Source organism: Ursus maritimus, unplaced genomic scaffold (genome assembly GCF_017311325.1).
Source record: "Ursus maritimus isolate PB19 unplaced genomic scaffold, ASM1731132v1 scaffold_24, whole genome shotgun sequence".
NCBI lineage: Eukaryota > Metazoa > Chordata > Mammalia > Carnivora > Ursidae > Ursus > Ursus maritimus.
Genome location: NW_024424897.1, coordinates 43,809,071 through 43,833,713, shown reverse-complemented (window position 1 = coordinate 43,833,713; position 24,643 = coordinate 43,809,071). Strand labels below are relative to the sequence as shown.

General features: G+C 58.9%; 1 protein-coding gene across 1 annotated transcript in view; it reads right to left on the bottom strand.

Annotated features, from left to right (window-relative positions):
• DOC2B (double C2 domain beta) overlaps positions 1 to 17,873 on the bottom strand; it is a 32,319-nt gene extending 14,446 nt beyond the window's left edge. Inside the window, exons 1-6 of the mRNA XM_040641119.1 lie at positions 17,501 to 17,873; positions 9,828 to 9,907; positions 6,691 to 6,765; positions 4,038 to 4,147; positions 3,746 to 3,872; positions 1,055 to 1,212 (exon numbers count right to left, since the gene is read on the bottom strand). Coding sequence (XP_040497053.1) covers positions 1,055 to 1,212; positions 3,746 to 3,872; positions 4,038 to 4,147; positions 6,691 to 6,765; positions 9,828 to 9,907; positions 17,501 to 17,873 — 923 coding nt within the window. The remainder of the gene's footprint in view (positions 1 to 1,054; positions 1,213 to 3,745; positions 3,873 to 4,037; positions 4,148 to 6,690; positions 6,766 to 9,827; positions 9,908 to 17,500) is intronic.
• Positions 17,874 to 24,643: the final 6,770 nt, after the last annotated feature.

The window sequence follows — 24,643 nt, the reverse complement described above, 5'->3', positions numbered from 1 at the left end:
ACTTTTGAGGAACTGCCAGACTGTTTTCCAAAGTGGCTGCACCATTTTTGTGATAGGATTTTATTTCTTTACTTAAAAATAAAATCTTTAAAAATAAATAGTCTCTACACCCAACACGGGCCTCAAACCCACAGCCCCGAGATCAAGAATCACTTGCTCCATCAACTGAGCCAGCCAGGTGCCCCTGTAACAGGATTTTAAAACTGGCAGAAATGGAACAGTGGCCACTGGGAATGGTAGCCCCAGAGTCGTGCCGTGCAGTAGCCCCGGCCTCCCCCAGCCTCTGGCACCTGGGGCTCCTCGCCGTCCCCTCAGACCAGCCTCATCCCTGCTTCTGTGTCTCAGCTCCTCTATCCCTCCACGTGACCGCAACACCTCCTTTCTGCTGAGCCAAACTCCTCCACATGTCCCACCCTTCGAGAACAGTCTCACTGGGAACAGACTGACATCCATCTTGTATTTGCAGAAGGCCCAGAGCACTGATGGTGCTCCCTGGGCCTCCTGCTTCCTTCCTACCCGAAGGGCCACCAGCTCTTGCCTTCCCCTCACAGCGAGGACCACGGCCTAGTCTGGGCCCATGTCGCCTCGCACGGCCCCCTGACTTAGGGTTTGTCTCCAGCACCGCGAGCGGCTGGGAGGGCTGGGTGGACCCTTAGCAGCACCCGAGGCACCAGCACAGGGCTGGGCGCACGCGGGCAGCACTACGTCCTGGTGGAGCTTCTTCACTGGCTCTCTGGTCTGGCCCAGGCCCACCCCTTCCGCCAACCTGCTAACGGCCCCTCCGGGGGTCACAGTCAAGGGGAGGTCTGAATGCGGAGTCAGGAGAGAACGACTCTCTCGGCGTGACCTGGGAAGCCACTCAAGGTTCACAGGCCTCAGTTTCCTCATCTGTGAAATGGGGCTGGCCAGACTTAACCCACAGTGTTGCCAAAGGAGTAGTGCAGAGGCCATGCCCCCGCCGTGCCTCCGGGGCGCCGTCAGTGCTTGCTACACTGAACTCCTGTCCTCTGAGCTGAAGGGGGAAGGAGACCGCTGGCCTGGGCCACACACTCACGTCTTCACGTAGGGGTCCGAGTAGCCATTGGCGTCCATGGCAGCCAGGTGGGCGCAGCGCACGATGCCGACCAGCAGGCCCTGCTTCTGTGAGCTGTACTTGAGGGAGATCAGGATCCGACCCCGCTCCTCCAGGGACTTGTCTTCAGTCTTGTCCACCTGTTGGGCAGGAGGACACTTGGCTATCCTCACCCGCTCCCACACCCTCCCTCAGCCACGGGCTACCGAGGCAGTCTGCTGGCCCAGGCGATGGTGAGGGGTCACCTTGGCCTCAGCCCCCTGAAAGTGCTTCCTGGAGCCCCCCTGGGGAGCACCCGGAAGACAGAGCTCCCAAGGGGAGCAGGAGGGCAAGCAGCGGCTGTCCAGGCCTCAGGAATCAGACCTCAGCTACAGGTGGCCCCCTCCGCCCCCTGCCCCAACTAGCCTGAGATTTCCCATTCCTTACCCTCCTGAGACCACTGTTCACTGTCGGCTCCTGGAACGCCGCCTCCTCACCCTCTGTCTACCTGGACACCTCCAGCTAGAACCCCCAGGGCCCCTCCTTAGGCCTCTCTGCCAGGCTCCTGTCACTGAAGTCCCAGCCATGTCGCTTTGCCCATGACGGTCCTCTGCTTGTCACTAAAGTGATGCCCCATGCGGCTCCTCAGAGGCAGGGGCCCCACCCACACCTCTCTGGAGATGGCGCTCCTGTGAGGCCCAGTAAGGGCCACCCTCCCCAACTCGCACACCCAGAGCAGACAGGACTAAGCGATCCCTGCGTTTACTCTGAGCTCACGTTTCAGTGCCGGGAGGCCGTTATTAACGGGCCGGACTAGGCACGCGAGACTGAACAGTCTGCCACTCTGGCCCAGGGCTTGGTGCGGGACGGCCTCGCTCAACAGTGATCCTGTGCTAGTTTGCGTGAGGTGTGAGAACGAAACAACATAAACGAGCAGGAGTATTTTCAGCCATCTTTCAGGGGGTGGGACATTATACATCGGGTTGTTTCATAGGGGACCCATCGAACTGGGGATTGTTCAGTACTCACAGAGAATGACTAATGTTCACACGTTATGTAAAATCTAAAAGGTACCATCAAAATGTGTCTATACCGCCGGAGCAGTCGTCCTGAACTGCACTCCTGCGGTCACCGCATGTCTCTGAGTCCAGAGAGATGAGCTGCTGGCAAATTCGAGCAAGGCACGCCCATACTCCCACCCAGCCACGTGCACGCACACACATGTGCACACGCATTCCACATCCTTGAAAACACGCCCACGTGTGCTTCCACAGGCAGACCCACACTCGCACACACACCCCTGCGTGCTCACGTCCCCACGCAGCTGTTTGTTATCAGGGTTCAAAACTCCAACACAACTGTAGTAGGAGTTGATGGTGCCTGTTACGAGTGACATAGATCATTTGGAAAAACTGGGTTTCGGTTAGTGACTAATAAAACAAAAAAAGGTTATACCCATCATACAAATGTCTGTGATATAGGAAAGAATGTGACAAGGGAATAAAATTTGATCAAATTATGCAAAAAGGCAGAGCTGGGATCTTGGCCTCAGGCTGACTTGTTCCCAGGGCTTGACTCGGGCCAGCCTGCAGGGGCATTTGTCCCAGCGCCCAGGCCCCACTAGGGAGGGACGGGTTGGCCACCGGGCTCCGTCCTCTTGAGCTTTCCCCTCGCCCAGGGCTCTAGGGGGGGAAATGTCCTAAAAAGGGGATCGTGCCCTGAACACTGGGCTGCTGGCAGGTCTTGGGACCCTGGGGCCTCCTGGCCAATGCCTCCCAGCCCTTCTGAGCAGGGTGAAGGCCAGGCCTCCAAGAGGTGGGAAAGGGGAGAAGGTAGGGGGAAGGGGGGAGGGTGGAGGGGCAGAGGGGAGACACAGATGGACAGAGTTTGGGTGGGTAAGCTACTGTAGACAACAGGGGCAAGACAGGTTTTGACATTTTCAAACAACCGAAATTTCCAGGGAAGAGTTATTTTCCGTCTCCCCTAGGTAGCTCACAGGCAGCTCACGCCTACCGCGCTCCGGCTGAGCTCCGGAGCGACCCCAGCGGCTCCTCCCGCCGCCCTCCACACCACAGTGAGGGACCCCTCAGCTTTCCAGGTGCTCGCCCCCCACGTCTGGGAATGCTTGAGCTGCCAGCGCACCCAACCGGGATCCCGCACTTCTCCCGCTCCGCTGGGGCTCCGGCGCAGGCCGGTCAGGCTCGTCCCCTCACAGCCCTCCCCACGCTCAGCCTCCTCTCCCTCCCAGCCTGCACCTGGCGAGCCTCTTGGAACAGATGCCCTTGCCCCTGCCTGGCATCCCCCGGTGGCCCGCCTCACTCCCAGCTCCCCCGCCTCCCAGCCTCTGATCTCACCTCCTAGGACCCGGCCCCATCCTGCTCCCTGGCCCACGCAGCGGGCGTCTTGTCTGTGCCTCCACCAGCCTTGGTACCTGCTGTTCCCTCTGCCAGGAGCATCCCCCGAAGCTCCATCGAAACCACTGAGCTCTGCGCCTTTCCTTTGTGACCCTCATCACTGTCTAACATAGGCTCTGCTGAGGTCATCCACCTTTTTTGGAGTCCGTCTGCTGCCCAAGCTCCACGAGGGCAGGCATTCTGGTCTGTTCCCCCAGCACCTGAAGCCATGCAGGGCACAGAGTGGGTGTTCCCGGCACGGAGGGCGCTGGACAGCCCGCAGAGCCCCGCCCCTGCTCACCGGCAGCTGCTTCTCCAGGCAGACGCTGAACGTCTTGGTGTGGTTGGCTTTCAGCTTCTTCAGGGGCACGCGCGTCTCCCCGATGAACTCGTTGTGGCGGAATTTGTCCTCATCGCACACGGAGATCCTGGAGGGCGGGAGGCAAGGCCCGCTCTTCAGACACACACGGGCGCTCCCACTACGTGTCCCTAAGTCAGCTTGCGCGCGGTGGGCGGGGACACGGGCGGGGCGGGCCCTGCAGGTGAGGCGGGGTGGGGTGTGGGGAAGCAGGGCGTCTGGGGCCCTCACCCACCGCAGGGTCTTTCGAATCATGTCTTCATCCGTGATCCCGTAGTAAGTGAGGGTCTCATTCCACGTGGGGTTCAGAGTGTTCCGGAGAGTTTTCGTTCTGAGTTTATTTGCCTGGTGAGAGCAGAAAAGATGCTCTGAGCATCTGGGAGCTCGAGCGGCAGAATAACGGCCCCAAAGACGGCCCTGCCCGACCCCGGAAACTGAATATGCCAACGGGAATTAAGGTTGTTAATCGACTGACTTTTCTTTTTATAAGATTTTGTTTATTTATTTGACAGAGAGAGCAAGCACCAGCAGACAGAGGGGCAGAGGGAGAGGGAGAAGCAGGCTCCCTGATGAGCAAGGAGCCCAACACAGGACTCGATCCCAGGACCCTGGGATCATGACCAGAGCTGAGGGCGGATGCTTAACCGACTGAGCCACCCAGGCGCCCTTGGCTGACTTTAAAATATGGAGATTATCCAGGTGATCTGGGCAGGCCCCACGCAATGCGATTACAGGGCCCTTGAACGCAGAAGAGGGAGGTCGGAGAGGAGCGTCAGAGGGACAGGCAAGGAGGGCAGAAGTCCCAGGTGGACGCTGGCGTGGAAGATGGAGGAAGGGGCGAGAGCCAAGGCATGTGGGCGGCCTCTAGGTGCTGGAAAAGGACGGAATCGCTTCTCCCCAGGGCCCCCAGAACGGACTGCAGCCCCGCCGCGCTGCACCTGCCCCGTGTGGGAGCTGTGCCAGCCTCCGGCCCGCAGCACCGGCAGACAGGAAGCGCGTGCTGCAAGCCGCTAAAAGCTGGTGGTAATAGGCCGCTGTGGCTCTCGGAACCTCAACCCGAAGGCTCGCCGCCCCCAGGCCCCTAGCGTGTGCTCAGGGCGCGGGTGCTGCAGGAGGGGCTGGGGCTGCTGGGGGCCGGGCTGGGGGGCTGGCTGCTCTCCCACACAGCTCCTTGCCTTTGCACAGGCCGTGCCCCGTCCCTGGAATGCCGCCTCTCCCAGAAACTGCCTGTGGGGTGGCGCGTCCAAGCCGCCACGCTGCCTCCCCTCCTTCCCCGCGCTTCTCTAGCTCTGGGCCTTGGGCTCCTCACGGCCCGGCCCAGCTCTGAGGTCAGACAGGCCTGCATCCCGATCCCGACTCCACCCCTCGCCTAAGCTCTGTGCAGCCCAGCAGGTTCCTTACCCTCTGGGAGCGTCAGGCTCCCTGCTGCCAAAAAGGGCATAATCATGCCTCTTTCTCAGCGTGGCTTTCAGAAGCCTGCTTTTTAGAAACCACTACCCTGTGTGGGAAATCCTGTCTGAGTGGTGAGGTCCCTATGACTCGGCCTTCCGGTACTGCCGACTCTGGGTCCCATGAGTCCAGAGACTCACAGCCACTGAGCTCCTGAGCTGGGGACACTGCCCTGGTCACGCTGCCCTCAGCCCTCAGCCCTGGGGGTCCTACGTGCAACAGGAGGACCTCGAGGGCTGGAGTGGCGAGCAGCGGCCCTAGGCAGAGGTGGTGGGCCACGGCCCTCCCTTCCCGGAGACGGAGTCCTCGCCTCTGTCGGGTGGTCCTCCTGGACTGGGGGGGGGGGAGAGAGCCTCGGCTCTTGCACTATGGCCCAGAGGGTTTGGGCCTCAGACTCAACTCGGGCCCCAGCAGCCCGGGGTGCCTCAGCCTGGGGCAGGACTGCTCAGCTGGCCTGGAAGAGTCGGTGGCAAGGGAGGCCCTCTGCCCAGGACAGCATTCCCGTTACAGACTCTTCTCACCAGGCCACTTGAAGGCCAGGAGGTAACTCCCCAGCCCCTGGTTTCTTAGAAAGAGGCCGGGATGACAACACCAGCCACTGGGCTCTGCTGCTCACGCTCCTGTGTCCTGTGTCCCCCTGCCAACCTCTGGTCTCCTCTTGGAAGCAAAGCTGCTCGTCTCCAGTTGATCCCCATCCCCTCCCCAGCAATGGGGTCCACAAAACCTGCCCCTTGAAAAGTCTGTGGGTCGCACACCCAACTCGGAAAAGATGATCTAATGCTCCCTCCTGTGAAATTAAGACTAAAATGCCACTGAACTGTAAAACACATGTAAGAAAGTCTAATGAGTTTTGATCTTCCATTGCTGAAGGTCACCTTGATGCTTTTGTTCAATAGCAGTTTTTTTTCAAAAAAAATTTCTCTTTTCCTGGGCGTACCACGTGCTTGGACGGCCTGCTGGGTCATCTACTACAGGAACAAGGGTTCTGTGGTCCAAGAGCTGGGCAGAATCTACCCACTTCATCCCCCTGTAGAGTGTCACAGGGCAGCCCATCAACATGTTAAAGGCTCTGATAAGTCTTAGAGAAAAGGAACCTGTTTAACAAGGCTTCCCAATGTTAACAAGGCTTCCCGAAGTTATCAGGCTACACAGCCCTTTATGCCCCCCCCACATAGTAATCTCCAACTGAGACTGCTTCTTATAAAATGCTGGCTTAGAAATTCTCTGCAGGGTTTCCCCAACTCATCAGGCAAGCAGTGTTCCCGGGAAGTCTGGGGGCTGGGGGGCTCTTGGGTGGAGGTGAATCGGTCAGGTCCCATCACCTTGGTCGGTCTGTGAGGGCGCAGGGAAGGTATGCACCTGCCCGGTTGTCCCAAGCTCAGCCGGGACCCCTGTCACGGCAGGCAGAGCTGTGGCGGGCCTGGGGCGGACCTCCTCACCTTGCTGGCTCCCGGCAGCAGGTGCAGCTTGACGTAGGGGTCTGCCAGCCCGTTGTGGTCCATCGGCTTCAGGCCCTGAGAGGAGGGGGATGGCAGAAGGTGTGAAATGGGAGCCGGAGACAGAGTAGCCGCAGCCTCCGGGCACCTCGGTGGGCAGGTGTCCCTTGTCCTCAGGCCTCCTGGCTGGGTCCATTCAGGACCCGCTTTGCAGAGGGCCCCTGTGCCCACACTCCTAGTGCTGGAGGGAGGATGGCCTAGTGCTGGTGCTCTCTCCTCCCCTCAAATGTCCTGGCCGGGGGGCAGGTGTCATGGGGTGTCTTTGTCAGACCAGCCTTTCTCTTTCTAGTCTCCCTTTTGTGGAGGCCAGATGACTCCCCCGCCCCTGAATGAGATCCTCATTATCCTGCTTCGGTGAGGCCCTTCCTTCTGGATTCCCCTTCCCCCACTCCCCAAATACAGGGACTTCCCTCACTGATCCTATAGTCACGTGACCCTCTGTCCACTCACCAACAGGTTTCCCTCTTTACCACGGGAAAACGTTCTGTGTCCCGGAGACCAGGCTCAGTCTCTCTCTGCATTTGCCACAGCTCCCTGCCAGCCTGAATCCAGGGAGGCCAGACAACCTGGATGGCCACGGAGGGTCCTTCCACAAGATGGCATCCCTCACTAACTTGGAACAATCAGTCAAGTGTGCAGAGCCAAGGAACCAAGGGAACCATAAACAGACAGGGGCTTAGCTGACCTCATGACTGCTCTTATCTCTGAAAACTGTACCCTTTGCTTCTGCGGTGGCACACAGGCGTGCAGGGCGGCAGCCGAGACACGTGTGGCATCACAGATGAACTGCCGCCGTGAGCAGGCCCACCTCCAGGGAGAATGGAGGCCCTCACCCCCCACCCTGGTTTGGTCTGGAGAGCGGGGTGGGAAGGGGGGCCGAGACAGGGGTCGGGTCCTCCAATCCCCCTGCTGCTCTGCGAGTGGGAAGGAGCACACAGGCTTCGGGGCCAGGCTGGCTGGGGCCCAGACCTCGGCTCCTGCACCATCAGCTGGGAGAGGGGAGGAGTCGCTTTGCCCCAGAGCCTTAGCTTTACAGGCTAGAAAAGGGGTTACTGGTTCCCACTTCCCAGGGGTGGACCAGGAGTGGAGGTGGCAGTGGTGATGCAGGGCCTGGCCATAGGCCATTTGTGCCCCTTCCCCACATGCCAGGCCCCTTGGAAGATGCCAGAGAGGTAGTGGAGGGCCGACATAGGGGTAGGTGAGCTGTGCGGGAGCTGCTGGGGCTCCGCAGCCCCGTGGGCACCCATGGCGAGGCGGCGGCCCTCCTGGGCACATGTCCCTCACCGCGGCCTCACTACCCGTCCCTGACGTGCCCAGAGCTGGCCAGTCGGTCAGTGCTTTCCCAGTCCCTCTGTGCGTGAGTTCCCGGGTGTCCGTGTTTGTGTGGGTGGGGCTGGGTGCCCGCCACCAGGCAGTCTTCCAGGAGGGCAGTGGGGACTGAGCACGTACTCACTCGACACAGCCACCACACAGGTGGGGTGACCGACCCTATTGTACAGATGAGCAAACTGACGCCGCTCTGCTTCCCCAGAGGGCACTGGCCAAGTTAGGGTCTAGCTCCACGGCATCTGGCCTCCTCCCAGAGCCCCTCCGCCTGTCAGCCCTGCTTCAGCCTCCGTAACCCCCTCTGGTTCCCTGCCCAAACCCTGACCCAGAGCCCCAGTTCCTCCCAGGCCTGCACCACCCCCTCCCCTGCAAAACCGGATCTAAGCAGAGAATGACCTGGAGAATGGGGTCCTTCTATGGCCTGCGGTCCTCTCATCCCCCACCTCCAATGCCTTGAGTGACACACCCCAAAGGACACACACACGTGTGTGCCTACACAGGTGCCCACAGAGACCCAAGTAGGCACACGTACACCCTCCTCGTCCCCCCCCAGTACAGCCCCACAGCCCTTCTAGAGCCTGCGTAGGGAAGGCAGGCACGCAGCACAGGAGGGGCCCGGTGTCTGGGATGGGGAGTGGCCTGGCAGCAGGTGCCCATCCTCAGTTCCCGAGCCCAGACGACCTCTACAAAGCTGGGCAGAGGGAGAGGGAAAGGAAGCTGCCCGGGCCCTGCAGCCTGCCCTCCGCCCTGGCACAGCTGAGGGGTCACCGTTCTCAGCTCCTTCCCTGGGGCAGGTCTGGAGCCCCAGCATCACAGCCCGGGCAGCTCCCCAGGGAGAGGGCAGGGCCATGATGGCGTGTGCGGGCCTCTAGGGTGCCCGATCGGGGCCCTGGGCCTGAAGGGGACACTGCTCCCCACCGCCATGGCCGTCCAGATGTGCTGGCCCAGGCGGGTGGGGACCGCTGAGGCAGGACCAGGCAGCCGGGCCCTCGGAGTGGGCAGAGCCATGGGTGGGGGTGCTGAGTGGCACAGAAGCGCACAGGTTGGGACTGAGGGTGGGGTCTAGGCTCGGGCGGCTCTACTGGAAGCTCCTTGCTCCGAGCCTGGCCCAGGCCCCCCCACGGCTCTACGGGGAGTCCTACCAGGCTGCGCTACCGGCCTTACCTTGCGAGAGAACATCAACTTTGGCACCTTCCTCCCAGAGGGATCGATGCAGGGGGTGAAGGAACAGCATGGCTAAGAAGAGAGGTGATGCCAGCCCAAGGGGGGAGATGCTCACAGCTCCGACCCAGAGACCAGAGAGCAAGGCTGGGGCCCTGAGCCCAGAGGAGGGGACTCTCCTGCCTGGCGCCCACCCACTCCTCGACAAGTCCGGGCTGTGGGGAACTTCAGCAGACCAGAGACAATCAATGCAACCCCTCCTTGGCCGCCAGGACACACCTGTCATCTCTCCCCTTCCCTTCCCCCACACCACAGCCCCTCCCCAGCTCTGCCGCCTCCGCCACACCATGCCTTCCTTCTCTCATTTTCTTCTTGCTGTTTTCCCACTCCTTCCCTGAATGTCTGTCTGCACAGGGTTTTTAGGGCAGCGGAGATGATTTAGGTGAGAATTCCCTCCCTGCCCTGCACCCACGCGGCAGATGCCACAGAGCCTGGACGGACACAGTGGGGAGGACAGGCCTTCGGACCTCAGCCCCTCACCTCCACCCAGGGCCCGGGACCCCAGGGACTGCGGGGGGCCAGCGGGGGCCTACCTTGGCCTTGCTGATGGTGCAGTGGAGGGCGTTGTTCTCCTGGTCGTAGAGCAGGCTGAAATCCAGTGTGCCCAGGGCAGCTGCGGACACAGGGCTCAGGTCACGCCTCAGCCACACAGGGGAGGAGTGTCGCCCACCCCTGTGTGGTGGGACAAGGTGTCACAGCGCCACAGAGACCGCCATCAACAGAGCACCTACTGCGTGCAACCCCTCTGCCCAGCCTCCCAGTCCCACCATCCCTGGGAAGGTTCCAGATGACGGAGGAGTGGAGGCTCAGTGAGGTGAGGTCAGCACCAGTCACCACGAGTGGTGGCCCAAGCGTCAAGCCCAGGTGGTAGGCCCCGCAGCCCAGGCCCCTGTGTGGTGCTGTGGTGCCTGGCCTGCGGCTGGTCCAATGCTGTGCCCCCTGTACGGGACTGTCCTCCTGCCCTCCTTGTGTGACTGCCAGTCTTGGCTCCATGCCTCAGTTTCCTTGACCTGCTAAATGTCACAAGGCTTGTGTGAGAAGGCAGAAGAGACAGGGCCGTGAGAAGCTCTGGGCCCTGGCCCGGCTGACTGGCTGATCCATCCCCCAGCAACACTCAGGGCTGCGGGTCCCCAGTTTCTCTGGTCCTTTGGGGGGCCCGGGGCAGGCTGCGAGGAGCCAGCTGGGTCCTCATGCTGCTACCTGCCAGCCTCTTAAAAGGCAGTGGGTGATTCCCTAGGGCAGAGTGTGCGGAGGTAACTGGGTGCAGCTGTGGCCTCGGGGACACTCACATGCGGCAGCTGTGGCCGCACACGTTCACAGGGCTCCTGGCGTGAAGGAGGGGGCTGCGGTTTGGGGGGGCCTCAGGGGGCAGGTCTCTGGATAGCAAGATGCACAGTGACAGGGTGTCTTTAGAAACCCAGATCCTGCGCACTGACTACTGGGCTGCTCGACTGGCACCCCATTCATTCATTCATTCATTCATTCTTTATCAAATCTTATTATAATAAGCCGGACTCTAGGGATGAAAATACCAGTAAGGTGGGGTTCCTGCCTCAAGGAAAGCATAGCTTAATGGGAGAAACAGATGAAAACAATCAGCCCTAGCAGAGTCTCGTGAGCCAAGAGCGACAGGGGTTCAAGGGGTATGCCTTGCCCAGCTGTGAAAGGGGGCCACCAGGGAAGGTTCCCCGGAGGAGGTGATGTTTCACCTGAGCCATGAAAGGTGAGCAGGAGTTGGCCAGCGCACGGTGGTGCCGGGGGGAGGGGGGGAGCGGGGGGGTGGCATTCGGACCTCAGGCCAGCTGGAGGTGGGGGCTGAGCGGCTGGGGGCGGGCTCTGTTCTTCCAGCCAGCGGCACCCGGCATGGTTCTAGAGTCATGCCGAGCCTGGCCCCCCGCTCATCTCCTCACATCTGGTCCATGGGCGCTTTTGCATCACAAGGCCAGGGCTGAGTAGGTGCCCTCCGCCCGCAGACCCCTGGGCTCCTGCGCCCCAGCATGGCAGGACTTGGCTTTGCAGAGAAATGGGCAAGTTAAGGCCCAAGTGTGTGGAGCTGCCCTTCATTCAGAGGTGCTGGCACCGCGTTGCACTTGTCTTGCCCCCTAGCTCCAGAGACAGGGTAAGGAAGGCACCGGGCTCAGTCTCCGTCCTTGCCTGGGAGGGGCACATGTGGGGCACCGAGACACGCCCTCTGACACCTGACCCTGGGGTCAAGGCCTGGCTGCACATGTCGTTGCTATGTGACTTTAGATAGCGTTTCTAGCCTCTTCGTGCTCAGTTTCCGCATCTGCAAAATGGAGACGCAACAGTATCCACTTCGCGGCATTGCGCTTTATCAACAGCCCCTGGGGTACAGAGCGGGCTCAGGACGTAATTATAGAAGGAGCACATCCATTTAGGTGAATTTTCTAGATAAGTGTACTTGCCCCTCTGAGACGCCTTCTGGAAAGAACTCGTTCCAAACTGGATCACTGCCCTCCCAGCCTTTGTGAAGAGAATACACGAACAGTCACTTACACCCTTCCACATGACCTGAGTCATCGTTATGACCACGACGACTGTTCTGGGCGCTACGGTCGCAGCCCCGACCCAGTGATCCCCAGTAGCTACTCTTTGAGGTTTTCCTATATTTTCTCCATTTTTCTGCCTCCTCCTTTGCCATCAGCTTGAAACTCCTCTTGGAATACTTGCCTCCGACAGGCAAACAGCCCTCCTTCCTTTTCAACAGTCACTTGCTTCTTCTAAAAAAGCAGGTGTGAATACTTGTTAGAATTGGGTCCAAACTATGAGTCGATAGGCCTTGAGTGGAGCCTAAGATGCTTCTCCTAAGAGTCTGTGTGCTTTGGCGCTCACTGTGTCTGGCCCTCTGCTGCCTGTATCCTGGCTCCCTTCTATGCAGGTGCACGGGTGGGGGGACTGGGAGTGAGGTATGTGTCACCATGCCTGTCACAAAGAACACGGCCATGGGCCCAAGATTCTCCAGGTCCACGCTTTTATAATATTCTCCAAAGCTGCTGCTTGACGTGACAGTAGATCAGCCTTCCGTTCCGTTCAGGCCTACCCCTGGCTTGTTCTCTCAAGACTTCAGCCTCCAGAGAGGAGGGACCATGCCAGAGCCACGCCAGTGACACCAACAAAGAGCAGATGCTCAGTCCGCACGGCGGGTCCATTCAAACCGATCTGCTTTCCAGCTGTTCACAGCAGTGGGGATTTGGTCATGCCCACGTGTTAAAACGCACACTCCACAATCCCTGCCCATTTCCGGCTCTCAGAGAAGGACAGCCAGCCAGACGGTGGGGCCACCTGCTCCCCACTGGGAAACTCCGGTCCAGGAGGAGAGAGGAGCCCCTTTTGCTGGCTCTGCAGACATCCCCGTTTAAGGAGGGCTGACAGGGCTCAGTGAAACCGACACCCGTCATCCATTCCCAGGAAGGAACAGCGCACCCAGCGCCCCCTCCACGCAATGGATGAATTTTTTTGAACTCCAGTGGAGGTTTTGGAAGAAATAATAGCTTATAAATAGAAGTGTGGTCACCATTTTTAAAGATCTGCTGGTGGTGGAGCTCTCTTAGGGATCTTACAGTCCAAAGTCTTCGTTTCCTATTCAGAGAAATGAGGCTCAGAGAGGGGAGGTGACCCGCTCAGGGTGACCCAGCAAACTGGACACAGAATCCAGGCCTCTTCACTTCCATCCTACAGTTCCTGTCTTAAAGCCTAGTGGCTTCCAACATTTTTTTTGGTCTGTTACTTTGTGCAGCTGAAATCTTAGGGGGATGCCACGAGAAACAGAGAGAGAAAAGCAGAGCTGCTCTCAGGGACAAGAGAGGGCTGGGCTGCCATCCTAGAGGGGGCCTCTGAGTTGGAAACGCAGCTGCGGGCCCGTGGTTCAGGTGAGGAGGGCCCTAGGGGCAGGTGAAGGTGCTCGTCTTCATGAGCCCCGGGGTCCTGCCCTCCGCCCATGGAAATCACATGTCCTGGCTGAAGTTTACATCCTTGGAAAAATAATGAGGGTTGGTCACTAATGGGCCTTTGAGAGTTGTCACCCGCCTGTCGATAATTATAGAGCTTTAATGGGGCTAATTCAGAGAAAATCAGGCTCAAGCCCCAGTCGGTTCTTCTAAGGCCAAATGTCCCTTTGCTCTGCTGATGGAGACTGACAGCATCATTCTGACCTTGGTTTGCACCTGGACCTTCCTCACCCGTATACCCTTGGGAATAGGCGACCGGCCCTGGTTCGTTCATTCTTTCCTTCTTTCCTTCCTTCCTTTCTTGAAGAAAAATGTCAGCCTCTCAAATAGTTAAAAAAAAAAACTGTGGCAAGAACCACAGAAAAATGGTCAAGCCTGAGCTGAAAGCATTTCATAGTTGGGGAAACTGAGGCACCGAGGCAAGCACTGCAGGGGGTACAAAGAAGAATGAGTCATCTGTCCCTGCTTCCCAGGAGCTCAGAGGCAGAGGATTAGAACTTTAGGACCTTCAGAAGTCTATTCATTCTCCTGCTTTAAATTATTCAAAGGTTCACCACTGCCTTCTAGACTCAGTTTAACCTCCTTGGTGTAGCATTCAAGGCCCTCTGTGATATGACCACTTTGGCCTCATCATGGATTTTTCCCCCTTACTTCAGCCACTTGACTGTGGCGCCTCTGCTGGGCTGTTTCCTCCACCTCTACCTGTGCACCCAGCAGTCCCCCTTTCAGGAACACCTCTCGTTCCTCCTTCCACTCGGCCAGCCTGCTTCCTCCCTTCTCCCAGGCTCGGAGCAGAGCCTTCTCTGTGGGTAAACTCTGTGCAAGCCAGTGCTTCCAGGCTGGGTTCCTGCCTTCCTGTTGTCACTGCTGGGCTACTTGTGCGTCTCGGTTTTCATGAACTCCCTCACGTCAGAGGCTGAGTCTCAGGCATTCTTGAATCTCACACGTGCCTGACATACAGCTGCTCTTGTAATGCTGACTACCTAAAGCTATGGTCTGTGTGGAACACGACTGCGCTCCAAGGAGGGGCACTCACAGCCAGTGGGGACAGGGAACCGCTCCCCACTGAGGGCCCTGGGGACAGCGCTTCCTCCACTCCACCCTCACTCCAGGCCTCCATGGGCACCACTCCTGAACCAGCCCAGCATGAATCATGCCGGGGCAGGTGTGCACGGGCATGTGATGCCATTCTGGCCAATGGGACAGAGGACAGGTCTCCTGGGGACTCTGGGAGAGCTTTCCTCACTTGTCAACTGAGATACGGGCAAGGAAACTTGTCCTTGTCAAAGTGAGGATCTTACTGTTCCAGGCGACACCTGGCCCTGAAGCAGCCACCCAGGACCAGGAGGTCAGCCTAAGAAGAGCAGAGCATGGCCAGAAGGGGAGGGGGCAGAACCATGCTTCTGAGGACGCTCATGGGTCCACATACACCTACCTGGATGTCACGCGGATCTCAACTGTCCTCATGGTTTAAGACACTTTGAATTTTCTGTTACTTGCAACCCAAACATTCTAGTCCTTACAGATTTGAAGAAGGGACTGGGTTTCCACAGGTGAAGGCTGGGTGGGAGAGCACGGGCAGGGGAGGGGCACATGCACCAGGACAGTGGGGCCCGGGGCCTGTCTGGGGGGCAACAGGCAGCGGGGTCCAGCTTGGCCAGGCCACACTGTGGACCAGTGGGAGGGAAGACACTTCTAACCCCAACACTCACTGCCTTTGCTCCCCATCATTGCCCCCTGTTAGATCAGTTTGGAACATGTCAATTTTGTGCTTGGGTCTTGAGGTGACTTAATAAAGGACGAGCTATAAAGAGAAGAGGAAAAAACGCGGAATAAATAAACAGCCCTTCATTCTCAGGCTTGGACAACAGAGCAACCGCCCTAATTTCTTTTTGTTAGAACAGAGATAATCCAATAATTAGGGCAGCAAATAGCATAACCCTGGCTAAAGCCATAATGAACCATCTGGCTTGAATCACTTAGGCTAATTCTAGGGATCTGGTTGTCAGAGCCTAGAGGGGGCCTGAGCCTGGGGTATGGGCTGGAGAGCAGTTCCGTGCCAGAACCCGGTCCCACCACAGGAAGGAGCCGAGATTTCTGTGTTCCCACGCCTGGGAAGTCTGCTCAGTCACTGATGGGATCCAAGCCTGGGGTGGGCTGCTCCTTGAAGGGGACGAGGGGGCCCAAGCCGGCCCTGGCTCAGCCACACGCCTGCTCCTCAGCTCTTCCCAGCAGACTGCCTGGTGATATGGGTGTGGCCAGGCCACCGTTGAGGCTGGCAAGGCTGTGTCCAGGATGGCCTTGCACTGCCGACCTCAAGTGAGTCTGTCCCCTGCTAGGACACATGAGCTCCCTGGGTCCCGAGACCCAGTCCTGTTGCCCTTTGCCGCACTCATGCTGCTGGGACGGTGGTCAGTGAAGGACTGGAGCCGATGGGCTGGAGATGAGGAGCCAGCCTGAGTGTGGGACTTCCGGGCCTCTTCCTTGCCTGGGGCTTTAGGGAGAGCCCAAAGAAATGGCAAGATTTCTCATGTCCTAACAGTGTGTTGTCCAGAGGGCCCTGGGTGGCACGGGGAGGGGTGCCTGGAGCTCCTGCAGAAGCTCTGCCCTGCCCGCTCTCTCCCTTGGCACAGCAGGAGAGATGGTGGGAGGGTAACAGGTGCCCCACCCTTTCTTCTGGAGGAGGCTTTGGATCCAGGGCACCCAGAGCGGTGACTTGGGCCCCAGTCAGGGCCTGTCCAGACGCACAGCAGGTGAGGGGGTGAGATCTGCCCAGGGCGCTGGGAGCTGGGGGTGGGGAAGATCCAGGGCACAGCCCTGAGGGCATTAAACTCTCCCGACCCAATTTCCCCAAGCTGGCAAGAAAGTGGAGGGAGAGGACTGCTCCCCACCCCCGCGCCCGCAGCCAGGCCTCAGTACACCGGGCTCCGGCCAGATGCCCTGGTCCAGGCCCACAGAAAGTGCACAGGGGACAGTTTCCCCTCCTCAAAGGGCTGAGGACAGGCCTCCTTCGGCTCTCTCCTCCTGGGCCTCCCTGGGTAGGACGATGAGAGCTCGGCCACCTCCCCCAGCGGCACGGTGATCTCCACCTTCAGCTTTCACGCTTGGGGAAACTCCAGGCCCCCGGCCCTAGGCCCACGTGAGCACCCAAACCAGGCGCGGCCGCTCTCGCTGCGCTGCACGCGGGGGGCACTCGGCCGGGCGGCCCTCGAGTAAGCCCGAGATAGAACCCTGCCCGGAAAGGTCCACCTCCGGGGCAGGGCTGGGGTGGCAGGTCTGAGAGGGACGCGGCTGGGGCTACAGCGGGACTGGGGCCCTAGCGAGCAGCGCTACCTCCCAGCCCCACCCCCATCTGGCGCCAACCCCTTCCGAACCACGCGGCGACCTCTTCGGCCTCGGTTTCCCCTCCAGTCCCGGGTCCGGCGGGGCAGACACCTTCAGAGACCGGAAAGGCGAGGAACGCCCGCCGGCCGGGCCTCGGCCCCGGGGACCCTGGCGCTTGCCCACTCGCTGGGGCTCGGGGCTCAGCCCGGGGCGGGGGAGGCGGGTGCCGGGGGGCCCTTCCTGGCCGCGGAAAGCGGGCGTAACAGGTGGGCGAAGGTCGGCGCCCCGGAGAGCGCCGCGGCGGGGTCCACGGACGCTGGAGGAGGAACCGCCAAGGTTTTTCCAAAGGACAAGCGGCCCCGCGGTCCTCTGGTGCTCGGCCCGGGCGCCAGCAGAGCCGCTGCGCTCTGTGGGCCGCCGGGCCCACTCGGGAGGCCGGCACGGCCCCAGCCCCCGGCCCCCCTGCCTCCCGCCCCAGCCCAGCCCCTCGGCGGCGAGGCCGGCCCGCAGCGGGCTCCCGGGCGGGGAGGATCGCGCGGCAGGCAGCAACTGGTGTCTCCCCGGGGCGCAGCTCCGCCCTTCCCGGGAACAAAAGCCACCGCCCGCACCGGAGCTCCCCGCCGGCGGGCCGAGAGGGGGCGCGGCGTGGGTTCGCAGAACCGGGCCCCGCAAATGGGACGCCCTGAGGGGGCGCCCCCAAACTTCCCACCTCTCCAGTGCGGGTGAGGGAGGGGTCGGGGCTGAGTCTGCAGGGCGCGAGGAGGGCGCACGGGGCAGGCGAGGGGCCGCCACCGGCGGGGGTGGATGCCGGCGAAAGGGGAGACCGCAGGCGGCCGGGGCACCGGCGAGGTTGGGGAGCGCTCCAGAGGCCCGGCCGGGGGAGGGGGCGGGAAGTCGGCGAGTTGGAAACTTACTGCAGTCGTCCGACTCGTAGCCGTCGGCGTCCGGCTCGTCCTCGGGCGGCTTGGCTGGCGGCCGCGCCGGGCTGGGGCCGGGGCTGGGGCCCGGGCTGGCGCCGTAGGCTCCGAAGAGCTGGTCGACATCCTCGTCGTCGTCGCGGGCGCCGTCTGAGGGGCTGCGGCGGCCCGCGCTGGCCGCGGCGGGGCGCGCGGGGGCGTCCGGGGGCGCAGCGGCGCGGGGCCCGGCGTCCGGGGGCAGGCCCCGCGGGAAGCGGGGGAAGTAGTCGGAGATCTGCTTGATGGGCCGGATGGGGCCGGGGCACACGTCGATGGCCATATGCTCCTGGATGCTGATGGTCGCCTTCTCCCCGCGCCGCCGGAGGGTCATGCAGGCAGCGCGGCCCCGCCCGGGCGCGGCCCGGCGCGGCCCCGGCCCGGGGAGGGGGGGCGGCTCAGCAGGCCCGGCGGGGCGCGGCGAGGGCTGCGGGCATCGCCGGCGGCGCCCCCGGACGGCCCTGATGCGGCTGCTGCCTGCTCGGCGGCGGCCGGCTAGTGAGTGCCGGGGGCCGGCAGGCGGGGGGCGGGCCCAGCCCGCGTCACCCGGCAGCAACCAAGCAGTGTGAGTGTGCGGGCTGCGCGGGCGGGCGCGGAGCGGAGCGAGCAAGGCGAGCGGCGCCGCACTCACTCGCGCTGGCACCGGCGCGCGCACACCCGCGGGCACCGGGCGCTTTCCACTCGTGCACACTGGCAGGACCGCCGGGAAGCTGAGCAGGGAGCCGCAGGACGCACACTCGCACGTTCCCGCCCGTGCCAGCCCTTGTTGGGTTCTGTTCGCTCTCACAGGACACACGCGGGGGTGCCAGATCTCTCCAGGCACGTAGCAGCGTGTGCAGACGCTTGGCAGGAGCGCCCGCTGGCTCACACTTGCAGGACACATACACAAACATGTATCCATACAGAGTTGGTTGCGGTTGCTGTCAGTAAGCCCCCAGTACACGCCTGCCTAACAGGACACACAGACACACCCCTGGAAGCGATCAGGGGACTCCGAGCACAGCCCTCCCCCGGCCCCACATCTAGCAGGCCACACGGCCACACTCCTAGGAGTGTGGGGACAGGTTGCTGACATCCCCGTGGAACATGTCCATCCTTGGACCGCGGTCCAAGGTCATTGTGGGCAGTGTGTTCATACCCCCTCTCAGTCACCTGCAAGCACACACTCTCTGTAACCCTGAGTCAGTCCCTCACTTGGTTAGTGAGTCGTTTGAGGAACCCTTACGCCCTCTCCCCACGGGGACAGGGTGGGTAAGGATCTTGACGGCAACCTGTGGTCTGGAGAGGGGAGAGCAGATAGGCACGGACAGAAGACCCCTTCCCAGGCGGAAGTGGGGAGGCAGGGCGTGGCCTGCGCTCGGGCTCAGGCCTCCCACATGGTCAGAGAACTAAACAAATCTGGACAGCCCAGCCCCCGTGCTTTCTGGGAACGGAACTCTGTTGGGAATGGCTGCTGCTTGTACAGGTGTGTCTCCGGAAAGCGCTGGGCCGGGACAGAATCCTGTTTACTCCCTGGTTTCTGGTGACGACGTAACAGAAATGCTTATCCTCTTGGCTGGGTCCCTTCTGTGAGCCTGAATGAGGGGCCCCAAGCCTGTGTCCCTCCCTCCATCATAACCCCTTGAAAGGGGTGCGGAGCAGAGAGAAGAGAGAAGAGGACCTTTCTCATCACTTCCAGCTGCTACATTCTGACAGATCCTTTGAGCTCTTTGAACCTCAGTTTTCTCATCTGTGAAATAGGGCTAATTCCAACCTGCCAGCATTACGGTGAGGCCCCTGCTAGCACAGAACACGACACATCAGAGGTGATCAATAGGGTTGGCTTTCTCTTCTCCCTTCCCGAGGGAGACAAGACTCACTGGTGAGAAATGATGGAGAACTATACGCTGTTTTGTGGTCGGTTCTGCCCTGCCCTGGGTGGTGACAGTCGCTATACCTTATCAAGAACGTTCACAGCGCTCGTTACGTTGATTCCTTACGTTACGCCATGTTGTAGACAGGATAGACTGTTCTCATGTCCAGGCGAGGCACACTGACTTACCCACGGTGACTGCCGGCTTGTAGCAGAGCTGGGATGAGAAACCCAGGTGTCCTGACGCCCCCTCCTCTGCTTCTTCCTCCCCACCCCTACAAAGCTTGAGGGTTCAGAGTAGAGCTGGAAACACAGGTAAATGTCCCCCAGAGCTTCTCCTGAGCCTCTGGGATGGAGACCACCCAAGTTAAGGAGGAAGAGGGGAAGAGGGAGGGGGCCAATAGCCTCAGGGGTTGGGGGGGGGAGGGGATGAACCTGCCTAGGGGCTCCCTAAAGACAGTCTGGGATCCTGGTGGGAGGAAAATTCAGCCTTCCAGGAGTCAAAGGCCAAGGGAAGGACAGGAGAGCCTAGAAGCCTAACACAGTGGGTTTCTGATTTCTGGGAATGCTTAAGGGGATTCGTCCTTAAACAGGCCCAGTGACTTGGGTGCCAGAGGCGGCTGCTTCACAAAGTGATTATGTAATGATACAGGTATTAGGACACCGACGCTGAGCCATCATTTCATAACTCCTCCACTTGAGGAGAAAGAGTGCTGTCATCTTTTTACAGTTGGGGAAACTGAGGCTTCAGGAAGTCAAGTGACTGGGAATGAGAATGGATATCCTGACCCCTGACCCTGTGCCCTTTTGACATCAAAGGCATACCTCTGGGTGGCGCATGGGGGGCTCATTCGGTTAAACCTCTGCCTTTGGCTCCCGGTCATGAACCCCGGGTCTTGGGATCGAGCCCCACGTGGGGCTCTCTGCTCAGCGGGGAGCCTGCTTCTCTCTCTCCCTCTGTCCCTCCCCCTGCTGTGCTCTCTCTCTTTCTCACATAAATAAACAAAATCTTAAAAAAAAAAGGATACGTCTGTGCTCACTGGGGATGGGGATAGAAGGGGGCTGACCTGTCCCTCTGGCCTCTTGACCTTCTGTGGGTCTGGGTTTTTGGAGGGTCAACTCACAGCACTTGGCTCTGCAGGTGCTGGTTCTCAGAGGGTCTGGAAGAAGTGGGGAGGGCCCAGCCTCCAAAACACTGAGTCAGGGAACCCTGGGATGCCCCTTGGAGAACGAGGTGGCATATGTGGGGCCAGCCTCCGGCAGGTGGTCAAGCGCAAAGCCACTCTGAGGTCTGAGTCCATCCAGCTCTGAGCCCCACTGAGATGGGGTAAGGTCCCCTGGAGGGGTAGAATTGGTGTTATCTGGGCAGGTGTCCGTTTTTTAGAAAAAGTATGGACTGGGGAGTCAGGCAAATTTGATTCAAAAGCCAGCGTCTCCCAGCTCCTCACTGCGTCTAACTTTGGGTAAGTCACTTCACTTAGGCCCCTCCGTCTCGCTGGTGGAAGGGGGAGGCCACGGACGATTTTGTGAGAGATGCTGATGAGGTTGGACATCAAGTGCCTGCATGCAATGGGCCCTCGGCCAGTTGCAATTCTCTCGCCCCTGCCTTCCTGGTGTAAACCATCTCCGTATGCCCTGTGCCCGCCTCAGTTTCTCCACCCGTGAAGTGCAGTGGGCCGCCCTCTTCTCATCTGCTGCAAGGACCAGGTGAGGGTGCTGGGGGAAGTGCCGGGGCAAGTGAATGTCCTTGCCAAGGCTGGGGTGCTGGTTGGCATGAATGAGGATCTTTAAGCAGCTGGACACGTCCAGACCCCATCAGTCACATTGCCTTCCATGTCGCCAGCTGGATCGGCCCTTAACAAAGTTAATTCAGGAATGCTGTGCCTACGCTTCTTCCCCACCCACTCCTCCTAACAGCTTTCGAGCCCCCTCGCCCCAAAGGGCCCCCATCCAATGAGGTAGAAGTAGGTTTCTCGAAGGGTGGCCCAGGCGTCTATACCAGCAGGACGCTTGTTAATAACGCAGATTCCAAGTCCCTACCTCACACCCACTGACTCAGGTATGTGGTGAAGACTCAGGATGCATCTTAACAAACACCCCTGAATTATTTTTATGCACAATTATTATTATGAGAATCGCTGGGTTAGAAGGTGCTAAGGTTTAATACAGTGATTCTCAACCCGTTTTGCTGCCTCCACATTGTTCAATGTGCAACACCCGGGAGGCGTTAGGTGTTGAAATTTCTAGAGTGCTTTGGCAAAGTCCCATGCACACCACTTTGGGCATTGTGACTCCTTTCCTGGCTGAGAATGACCAGTTAAAGCCTTTCCTTCCGGGAGGTGACAGGCATCTTAGAGGAAATGACCCTGTACCTGGCTAGACGTTCTTGGTTGGCATCTCTGGCTGGGGTCCACGGGCCCTGGGAGGAACGGCCCTCCCTGGCCCTGGCCTGACACGTACCCCCAATTTCCACTCTTCCCGGATTGCTGGAAGAGCTCTTGGCATGTTGTGCTGAAGGAACCTTCTCTATGTTCATAGGAAACTTTTACCCGAAGGAGGGGCTGTTGGAGGAATTCTCAGCACCGTGGCTGGCTGATGGAGAGGCCTTCCGGGGGCTCTTGAGAGTCCGTACTTTCCCAAGTATTTATTGAGCCCCTCCCCTTTGACAGGCCCTGTGTTCTGTTCTATAGGGGTCCTGGTGATGAAGTCCCCTTTTTCTTTAGATTCCAGTGATGGAGGGGAGACTGCTGCCTCCTCCCTGGGCCGCACGGTGGCCTCAGGGTGGGAAGCGTGGTGGAGTGCGGGTAAGCGAGGCCCTGTGTTTGCAGGGAGCCTGGGGCTGCTGAGGGGCACACTGCATGTGACCATCTATCACGCACATTCTTGTAAACACCTTACACTCATCACAGCACATGTACTAGCATTAGGTCTACTGGTGGGGAAAAGGTAACACTTACTGATGATGCTGTTTGCAGATGTCAAATGCTCCCGGAGCTGCCGGGAAGGGCTAAGTGGCTTAGAGACACTCGTCACCTTTCCCTTCTGGGACACCTGTCCAGAGGTGTGCGGAGCACGGATGTGTGAGCCTCTCACCTGCCCCCCCTAATTCCCATGTAAGGAAACAGGCCTGCGGGGTTGGAGGACCCGGCCCAATATCACATGAGGCAGAGCCGGGACACACACCCAGGGGTTGTCTCCCTCCCTGCAGGGTGGGGTCTGTGCGGTTGGACAGGAAAGAGACCCAGGTGAGAGACTCACCGGCCAGGAGGGGCCGGCATCAGGCTGCCTCTGGTGGGAGATGAGATGCCAGCAAAGGATAAGGCTGAATCCTTCAGGAAAGCTCCAGAAATGACCTGCTGGAGGACAGGGGTGTAGCCTGAGGCTTGGGTGACAGCACAGATGAGACAAGGCCCCCACCACCCTGCCTCTGGAGTCCCGGGGGCCGCTGGAGCCTAGGGTCTTGTCTGAGTGTCCCTAGGACTGGGGCGGCCAGGTCAGCATTAGGGGAGGTTAGAATGGGCAGGAGCTCTAACTGGCAATTTGGAAACCCAGGTGAACAGCCGCGAATGTTCCCTCAAACAGCTTTATATGAATGATGCAATTCAGAAAGTATTCACAGTGCAAATGGTGGCTTCCAACTTTAACGCATTCTAACTTTTGTTTTTATTTTATTTATTTTTAAGATTTTATTTATTTATTTGACAGAGAGAGAGACAGCCAGCGAGAGAGGGAACACAGGCAGGGGAAGTGGAGAGGAAGAAGCAGGCTCCCAGCGGAGGAGCCTGATGAGGGGCTCGATCCCAGGACCCTGGGATCACGCCCTGAACCGAAGGCAGACACTTAACGACTGAGCCACCCAGGCGCCCCTCATTCTAACTTGTAAAGTTCAGGTAACTCGTTCTACTTTTTAAAATTTATGAAATATTTCAGTCATACAAAAAAGGCCCAGAGGATAATCAAAAGACTGCTTGAACCCACTGGCCAGCTTACAAATAAAACATTACAGTCCCCTCAAAAAGCTAAACATACAATTAGCACAGTTAAAAAAAAATACAGATGCATTTGAAATGCCCGATATTCGTCCTCCGTTCCATTGCTCTCCCCAGAGGATGTCACTGTCTCAAATTTGATAATCATCGCACCCGTGTCCATTTTTCTGTTCATTAAACACATATGCATCTGTAAACAATGTGGGTATTGTTTTGTGTGTTTTAAAATTTCCGTGAACATAGCACAACTTCTCTCTCCTTTTTCCTGCTGTTGGACATTCAGGCTGAATCCCATGCCTGTTGCTATAAACCTGTTGTCATGGAGATGCCTGTCTCCTGGCCCACATGTGACAGTTCCTTTTCAGGTCCCTGGAGAGGGAATGGCTGGGCAGAAGGACATAGGTAACTTTGGCTGGACGGGGTAGCGCTCGGATGCTCTCCAAAGTGGTTATGACCATTCCCATTCCCTCCAGCCGCGTGTGAGAGTTCTTTCTCCACGTCCACCTCATGCATGGTGTTGCCACACTTGCCGTTTTGTTAGTCTGATTGCTGAGAAAGGACTTCTCATTGCATTGAATTTTTCTCCTTGCTTACTCAGTGCGGTTAAACCTTTGCTGCGAAGGGTGGGCGTGTGCTGCCAATAGATAAATGTAGAAAGTTGAAAACTGAAGGGTTTCTATCAGTAAGGGGGTAGGTCAAATACAGAAGGAGTCACCCGTGTGGTGGAATAGTGTGCAGCCATCAGAAAGGACAAGACAGCTTGTGTGCAGCAATATGGAAGATCTATTGATACTCTGAGGCACTAAAAACCTTTTCATCTCAGAAGTATGGTTAAATAAAAAAAGAGGCATAAACAGGATATAAATAAAAGGATACATACATACAAGTATGTTTTCATATGGGCATAAGATACCTCTGAAAGTGCAAAGAAATGGATAGAATAGTTCATCTGGGGGCCTCCTGGGTGGCCCAGCTGGTTGAGCGTGGGACTCTTGGTTTCAGCTCAGGTCATGATCTCAGGGTCGTGAGCTCGAGCCCTGTGTTGGGCTCCACACTCACCATGGAGTCTGCTTGTCCCTCTGCCTCTGCCCCTCCCCACGCTCATGTTCTCTCTCTCTCTTTAAGGTAAATAAATAAATAAACTCTTTATTATTTATTTATTTATTTATTTATTTATTTATTTATTTATTTGACAGAGAGAGACAGACAGCCAGCGAGAGGGAACACAGGCAGGGGGAGTGGGAGAGGAAGAAGCAGAGTCCC